Source organism: Polistes fuscatus, unplaced genomic scaffold (genome assembly GCF_010416935.1).
Source record: "Polistes fuscatus isolate 324 unplaced genomic scaffold, CU_Pfus_HIC Scaffold7, whole genome shotgun sequence".
Lineage (NCBI taxonomy): Eukaryota > Metazoa > Arthropoda > Insecta > Hymenoptera > Vespidae > Polistes > Polistes fuscatus.
The window spans coordinates 2,305,400-2,314,026 of NW_025113151.1; the positions used below are offsets into that span (position 1 = coordinate 2,305,400).

The window sequence follows — 8,627 nt, forward strand, 5'->3', positions numbered from 1 at the left end:
GCCGTATAAGAAAAATTTCGGTTTCGCGATAAGAAACTCTTTTATAGTTTCTTATATTCGTTTACCGCGATATTAGAGTCACGGGAGTGCGGGGAAAAGTGCATCGAGGAATTCTCCGATGGATCTGATGGACGAGGGATGCAGCTGGACCATTTGCTACGAAGTAGGAGTGTTTTGGAGCCACCGCAGAACTTCTAATGCTATCTGTTCATATTGCATACATGTGTCATTTTATTTTAAAATGCCATATATATGTAATATAACATTTAGCAAGTCGTGAGTTAAAATTTAAAGTCCCTCCGGTGCTCAATCATGCCGAGGATGAAAGGTCCCAATCGGCACGAGTTACTGGTTGTAATTATTCCAAAAAATTATTGACGAGCACATGAGTGATTCCAAAAAAGGATTAGTCCTTTTTTGAAATTGCTCATGAAAATTGTATATTTTATTGTATGTTATATTATTAGTTCAGGATAGGTCTTCTTGTCTCATCGGTTAAATTCATTTAATTAACAGTGCAATTAATTAATGCACTTTTCTTTTTTATTACGTGTTTCGTTCGCGTTTAGTAGTGGTGAAATCGAGTATTAATTTACTCGATTTCGTCCAGAAAAGCATGTAATAAATGTCTTACATGCATTGCTTCGTACTTAGTTTATTTAATCGCGATTTTATTTTTCGATATAATCAAAAAATGAGCAAGAAGACAAACCCATTCGCGACGGATAGACTCTGGCAATTAAGTGGTGGCTCAAAGCCCAGTTCTTTAATTAGAACAGCCATTTAACGAAAGAGTCGTCCGAGATTTTTATTATTTTTTTTAAATTCTTAAAATCTTTTTAAAAGTCATTATAAATGACTTGTAGAGTCATAGCCCGCTTAGATTTATTTGAGAACATTTTATTATATTAATCAATTTTTAGTTTAGGCTTTTCAGCATCTAATTTACTAATCCCCGTTTCTCCCCCCTATACTTTCTGCGTTCTCATTTATACGTGTGCCCAGGTGTTACACGTATGGGTGAGAAACGGTTAGTATAGGTTTTTAGTTTTAAGTTTTTCCCCCCCATTTGGCGTCTGTCATTGTGCTAGTGATTGCACGATGTACATTGCACATGTGTGTGCGGTTAGGAATGTGCATTGTACATCGTTTCGTGATAATACCGCGCTTATTATTTTTTAAAGTTATTGAATAAAAATAACTTGTAGAGTCACGCGTACGATACGAAATTTTCTTTTTTAACAATCGTTTTGCATAGTAGAGTTACCACATTTATTTGTGGAAACTATGATATACTCGTATATAACTAGTATGCAATATATACTAGTTTATACTTGTATTTTTGCATTAGTCATTTATGCAATAATCACTAGCCTTGACAGACGATTACAGCAATTGGTACGTACTCCCATAAATTTAGAAAACGCGTTTGAACTAGGGTGTCGGAGGTGCCCCGGGGCATGCTCTCTAGTTTAGGCTTTTGCACCCTGGTGGTATGTGTGAGAACCGTGGAGTGTGTGGGTGGGTATGCATGTGTATTTTTTTGAGCGAATGTGAAACTTTAATTATAAGTAGGTAGGACCCCGGAATGGCACGTGGCATACTTGCACTTTTCAGTGCGAGTCCCCACCTCCGGGTTTTCTACGGAATTGTCACAAAATTCTATCTTTTTATTCTATCTTGCTTGACTTGTAAATCTTTTTTGTGACAATTCTGTAATATGCATTATGTATCATGATTCAAAGGGATTTGCAACCATTTAAGAAATTCATTTCTATTTCGATTGTATCTCGAACGAGATAGAGTCGAAATCAAATCCGCAAAACCTTTGATGAATTGATACTTAGTTTTAAGTATTATAACTAGCACTTCGCACTATCGCGATTTAATCTTTGAAATGTTTCATATAATTTAATATAAAGAATAATTTAAATAAAAATATTGCAAAGAAATGCATTGCATTTTTAGTATTATTTTTATTTCAATTCGATTATATTACTCGATAGTAAAAGTGCGAAGTGTTATTAGGTCATCGATTAGCATAATTAACTGCTCGGACATTCGATTAAATGTGCTCGTGTAATATGCGCACAGTCGATGAACTTTTAAGTTCGTTGATTGTCCACGAGCTAGGATAGCTAACGGGAAACGCGAATGCATTTTGTAATAATTAATAAATAGAGTCACCCCCTAACGAACATCGGAATTATTTGCATAAGATGTATGATGAAAGAAAATAAATGGAATTATTTCATATATATATTGTAATGTGAAATGTATTTCATTTATATTAGTGTAATAAGCAGTTGAGAGTAATTGGGTGAAAATGTCTTGAAGTCGTTTCTAAATTGTACGACCATAATTTGGCATATTATAACGGTTTGGTATTAGAATAGAATCGATACTTTACATAGTTAATAATATTCCTTTCGGCGATGAGATATCTCTCGACCAAAAGGTAATAATTATTTTCAATGTAAAAAGCTCAGGATGTTTTACTAATCACATTTTTCTTTTTCAGGGTTGTGTTAGGGTCGGTTAGGTTTTTTTTTATTATATAGAATCAGGGACGATTCTAATTCTATATCATTAATCGTTGTAATATGCCAAATTATGCGAATACTTTTTGGAACGATTGACGTTTTTGGTCAAAGATTCTTTTCATGCTCGCACGTAGGGAATGTCCGACAGTAGGCTTGAAGAAAGAAGAGGCTAAAAGCCGAAGAGGCCCCCACTTAATTGTGGCTCAAGAGGGCAACTACAGACTTAATGAGTTATTTTCAAATTCAACAGCATGGTTGAATTTTTTGAGAATAGCTCGTTGGTCATTTGATATTTTTATTGTTTATTTTTTGTTTTGCTCGTCAATAATTTATAATGGTTATTAAGAATGGTAATAATTAAAATAGTTTTCTTTTTGTTACAGGTGACCATCGTTGGATTTGCCATGCCACCCACCAAATACCAAACATAATTTTTCCTTAAAATAAATCGAGTATTAAGAAAATTTGATTTTATAAATGATATTTCATTTAAAAGATAGAAAATACTTTAAAATCATGATAGAGTACAATACCATTCCCGAATTCCCGCTCCAATATCATATCATTTTCTAATTTCCTATTACTCACAATTTCCCCACTTTTCATTCTTCATTTCATTCGTAGAAACTAATTATCTTATAATGTTTTTTAATATCTCTTTTATTGTTTTAGGTATCAAGATTTATTCAATTATTATATTATATATTTAATTAATTTTCGTTTATATTTTGTTTCAGGATGTGATTAATTCCAATGCATTTGTAAGTATTGGATTTTGATCTAGAAAAGGAATATGCTTTCGATGCCTTCATTGATTCTTCGCAAATCTAAACTAATCTTTTTGTTTTCTGTTTCAGGTTCGTTTCCAGTATTTTTTTCAATGGGTAGCGGGTAGATTCTTTCTTTTCGAAGAAAGGTCTACTTCAGGGATGCGACCCTGCCCACGCGAGCCTTGATTCTATCTTACTCCCAAGGATAGAATCATGTCCTTACCTAAAATTCCACCCACACCAAACGATCCTATTTTTAATGTATTGTTGGCAGGTTGAATTATGTAGATAACGCAACACTTCGTCCAAGAGAAGGGAGAAACGAAGAAGGACTGAGAGGGGGAGACTCAAAAGAGGGACTGAGTTATATTAAATGGTAATACGACATAATTATTTTTACAGGTACCATGGAGCACCACCAAATTATATACACTTATTTTTATTTTACTATATTTTAGGTAGATTGCAAAATTAAAAGATTACACATTATGAATATTTTCAATTTAATATGTGTAATTTTCGTATGTATATATTGCAATTATACTACAATGTGTTACTTTTCAGTAAAATCATCGGTGTAACTTAAATTTTATTAACATGCATTCGTCGTTTTATGTTTGTGTGAAGAAAATCATTGTTAATGCACTTTCATGTTTCTACAGATACCATGGATAAGGCCAAATTTTTATAGATACCATGGATCATTCATTGCATTTTGCAAATCTAAAATAATCTTATCTTTTCTTTTTCAGGTTCGTTTCCAGGCCCTCTTTTCTCCTTCTTCCATTCCCCTTTTTTTGGTTGCAGATTTAATAGGAGGAGGACCAGAGGAGGACCAAAAGAAGACCAGACGAGGACTTAATTATAGTAACGGATTGTATAAGGAAATTATTATTATAATAATTAAATGTATAACTTTAATCTATTTATTCTTCTCCCCTTAGCATCGCAGGCATGTAATAATTATTTTTAATGTATTTTTAATGTATTTTATTCGTTCACAGGTTCCATGTTATTTCAATTCTATTCATGTTTCACTCCGTCTTTATCATTTTGTTATTTGGTATTCCACTTTTCTCAACATTCTTGATAATAATTGCAAGGATTTTCCGAATGAAACTCTTAGGGTGGGGCCCAAGAGTGGGGCTTATTAAAAACGTTCTCGGGACTTTCATTTTCTGTGGTTTCAATTTAATTCGGATGGGGACATCTTCAGGATGCACATCCCGGGTCTTCAGAAGCGGTTACCTCCTCGTGGTTAGACCTGGGCAATGGTATTTTACTTTCAGTATAATGTTTAACATATTTTATATGTTAAACATTCCATTGCAAGTAAAATCTAGCCAAAGACCGCTTGCCTTAAGCATTATAATTGTAATTAGTTTCTTTTAAATCCCCAATTAATATCATATCCTTATTCCTTTCCTTGGTTCCTTCTATCCATTTCATCTATAGAAACTAATTACTTTATAATGTTTTTTAATAACTTTTATGTACTTACAGATACCAGGGAGTAGTCCAAAATTGTTGAAATTTAATTATCATTTTACATTTTTTCGGAAGATGATAAATTACAATGCACTTACAAAACACCTTTTTAAACTATTTTTATATTTTTTACTAGTTTAACAGGCATTTTAACTATTTTAAGTAATTTGTACTAGTTAACAGGCATCATTAAAATATAATGCAATAACTTATCAGTTCTATTTTGTAATTTTAATCTTTTACAATAAACTTTTTTATAGTCGTCATCGTGGATTTAGTTATTAAAACAATTTAAACGAAGATTTGTGATTAAAGTAGTTTATAAAGTTAAAAGATTATTTTTTACATCATTTACAAGATAATGATATTTAAAATTAGAATTATTTTTAATATTATTTTACTAAATATGGACTATCTAAAACTCCACCACCTCCGATGATGCCTCCTTCATTTTCATTAGACATCTTAGTTCTTAGAATATGACCAGTTTCTTTATTATACAGTATATCAGTACGATTCCTTAAAATATACAAATAAAAAATAATATTAATTAATGTGTTAAGTTAATAATAATAATAAAAAAAATAAATAACAATATATTAAACTTACCCAATAATTACTCCATAAATACCAAGCTCTGATATAACATCAGATAAAACGAGTTCATCGCGGTTTATATCATTTGGAGTAATAAGACTGTTTTTCTGCGAAGGAGGATTAATACGATCCATAAGAATCCATGCAGTACGCTCCTTAGAATTTCTCATTTTTGTTAAATATTTTTTAATATTCTCGTCATATACATTGTTACCACCACCTTCACGTTGTGGCTTAAGAACATATTTTTCAGGTTCATCTATAGCCTTTGTTATAATTTGCTCTGCTTCTACATTCTGTTATAATAAAATTATTAGTGCAATGCTATTACTTATGATAATATATTCTTTCAAACTCTTATTGCTTACATGCCTTCATTCTACTTCATGCACAAAATTCTCTCTCACAATACTGATTTGATCATCCATATTACTACATTATTATATATATATATATATATACTTACAAAATCTAATGAATATAAACCGGTAAATACTTCTTGAATCTTGGCCATTGCACAAGGTTCCTCTATGAACATATTCAATATGCTGGGTTCAACTAAAGCTTGTTGAATCTATGATAATTTAAAGAAATAAATTTACACCTTTAAATTCAATACCCAAAAATATAAATAAATATAAAACTTTTAATTAAAATTTTTACACACTTTTTTAGTTCCTGCTAAATGATATTGTATCGATGGACATTTTATAGCTTTAGAACGTTCTATTAGTAAACGCACAGCCCATTCTTTCTCGGTAGGATATGCCTGGAGTTCATAACCAGATCTAAAGTATACTACAGCGACTATTAAATTATCACTAAAAATATTCAAAAATATTAATTGATGTTTAACTAATATCTATCTTTAATTTAATTATAATATATTAAAAAAATCTACTGCGTGAATTAATTAAATATTGAAATGAATATATACTCACACAATTAATTCTTTATTAGGTCCTAATTGTGCGTCAAGCACTAGAGCGCTTAAACTTCTTCTGATAACTTTAATAGCAGGATTTAACTTGCGTACTTCAAACTCATGAAATCTTTGATCACTTATATTATAGGTAATATTTTCAACAACAATCAATATCACAGCCCTGAAATTAACCAATAATATATATTTTTCAATATTAATTTTTATAAATAGCTACATGTACACTTACTTATTATCATTGTATAATGACCATGCTTCAATCAATCCTTTACAAAATCCATTAACGGGATTATTCAATGGTAACTTTAAAATAATACACAAAATAATAATTAAATTATTAATAAATAATTAACATATCATAATTTATATAATTTATATCATAATTTTCTTTTGAAAATAATACTTACAAATTCTAATTTATCAGCATGTCCTAGTTCCATTAAAATATACCTTAAAAAACAAAGTATGATATAAATAAAAAAACTTATGCAAACATATTCTTCCTAAAATATAAAAACATGTTAAATACCTATGATATTGTGAAACAACTGTAGACAAACCAGCGAAACTAGACGCAATTGTATTTAATTCCACTTGTTTGATCTCTTTATCAATACCATTATGTAACAAATAATCTGATCTCAACAACCCAAGACTAATATCCTGCAAACAAGAAAATTATTAGCAATTATTGAAAATAATAAATATAAAGAAAAGATTATTTTTGAAAAAAGTTTTTATACTATTTTAATATGCGCTATATATATATATATTTTATTGGTTTTACTTGTGCAAATCCTTCATCATAAACAGTTTCATATATATTGAATAGCCGTGCTGTAAAATCATCAACCTCAATAGTTCTGAAACATACATATGTTATTCTAATCGAATACCGAATTAACATATGTAAAAATATAAAACTTGAATATGATTGCAATTTAATTTACCCTTTTAAAGTACGTCTAATAAAATTATCATCATGCGCAACTTTGTGTGTAAGTTCATTCAATAAAACTTGTACGTCTTTAACTTTATCATAAAATTTCTTTGGAAAGCTTGAAGGTAATAGAGCAAAAGGTGCTATTTGTACTTGATTTTTATTAAAATTTGTCTTCGATCTCATACACATACCTAAAATATTTAAAAATTATGTATTAATAAATATTCAAAAAATAATAATAATATACATTTTCTGGTAATGCATACCGTGCATAAGTGCCCAATCCTTAGCTTTATCTACAAGATCTTGAAAATCTTTCTTAGAAAGATCAAGATCTATAGAATGTTGCAAATGGAATGTACTCATGATAATTAAATAATTTTTAAACAATAATCACGAGAAAAATTTTTAAATATATATATTTATATATATATATGTATATATTTAAAAAAATAAAAATTCAACACATTATTTTACAAATGCATTAATTAAAATTACTGTGATTTCAAGTAATGACAATCAGCAAATTGAAAATTAAAAATAACCTTGATGCACCATACTTGCTCTCATGATAACTGAAAATAATATTGCGCAACATTCCATAAAAGATAAAAATTAAAGAAATTGTGATCAATCAAACACACTAGAAATAGTGACGAAAGAAGAGATTATACGATGATATGCACATTCTGACATAATCAAAATCAACCAATCATTTTTTAACCCCATTAGCAGGAAGTGCATTATGTATGTGCATTTAATGTCTTTATATGTATGAATAGTTTTTAATTCTGGCAACAAATTAATTCAACAAATTAGTATACCATTATGCAAAATATTATTTACAATTCAAAATTGATTATTGAAAAAAAATGTTGAAAATGGCGCCAATTTAATTGTAAAATCTTTTTTTATGTTAAAAAATAAATTAATGAAAGATTTTTAAATTCTGTTATATTGAAATTTAATAAAATATTTTTGTTTCAAGTACAAATATATTTGGTTTTAAATTTTAATTGATTAATTATAGTCAAAATAGTATCTATTTTAATGCAAACGTTCTAGCCTTAAAACATGAAATTTAATTTAATAAAAAATTAATTAAATTACAAATTATCAGACGGAATTGAATAAAATTTATGATTTATTATAATAACAAAATTAAAGGAGTAATATAATTTAAAAAGAAAAAGCAAATGCAATAAATCAATTAGAATATTCCAGAAAAACAAAAATTTTTTACTAGAGTTTAAGAAATTTATTCATACATAAAAAAATGTTTAAAATATTAAAGAATTATTAATAATCCAATTCAGTAGTTTATTTAAAATAAATACAAAATC

The 8,627-nt window shown here is 28.8% G+C and overlaps 1 protein-coding gene and 1 long non-coding RNA gene across 2 annotated transcripts; both read right to left on the reverse strand.

The window, feature by feature from the left end:
• Nucleotides 1–4,472: 4,472 nt before the first annotated feature.
• LOC122524001 lies at nt 4,473–5,026 on the reverse strand. The gene is made up of 2 exons (XR_006305427.1): nt 4,815–5,026; nt 4,473–4,577 (listed from the first exon to the last, which is right to left on the reverse strand). It is a non-coding gene; the product is annotated as an uncharacterized LOC122524001 (long non-coding RNA).
• A 77-nt stretch (nt 5,027–5,103) lies between these two features.
• LOC122524000 (glutathione synthetase-like) lies at nt 5,104–8,090 on the reverse strand. Its single transcript, XM_043646021.1, has 11 exons — nt 7,551–8,090; nt 7,292–7,475; nt 7,129–7,204; nt 6,871–7,004; nt 6,749–6,791; nt 6,571–6,644; nt 6,340–6,504; nt 6,066–6,219; nt 5,865–5,972; nt 5,411–5,694; nt 5,104–5,320 (listed from the first exon to the last, which is right to left on the reverse strand). The coding sequence occupies exons 1-11, from the start codon at nt 7,648–7,650 to the stop codon at nt 5,194–5,196; spliced, it is 1,449 nt and encodes a 482-aa protein (XP_043501956.1). The 5' UTR covers nt 7,651–8,090; the 3' UTR covers nt 5,104–5,193.
• Between the last annotated feature and the right edge of the window lie 537 nt (nt 8,091–8,627).

What these genes read in the sequence shown, in the direction of transcription:
- LOC122524000 (XM_043646021.1), bottom strand. Translation starts at nt 7,650, where the DNA reads ATGAGTACATTCCATTTGCAACATTCTATAGATCTTGATCTTTCTAAG. An exon ending in GGATTGGGCACTTATGCACG is followed by an intron (nt 7,476 to 7,550) that starts GTATGCATTACC and finishes TAAATATTTTAG; the next exon opens with GTATGTGTATGAGATCGAAG. An exon ending in ATGATGAAGGATTTGCACAA is followed by an intron (nt 7,005 to 7,128) that starts GTAAAACCAATA and finishes TCTTGTTTGCAG; the next exon opens with GATATTAGTCTTGGGTTGTT.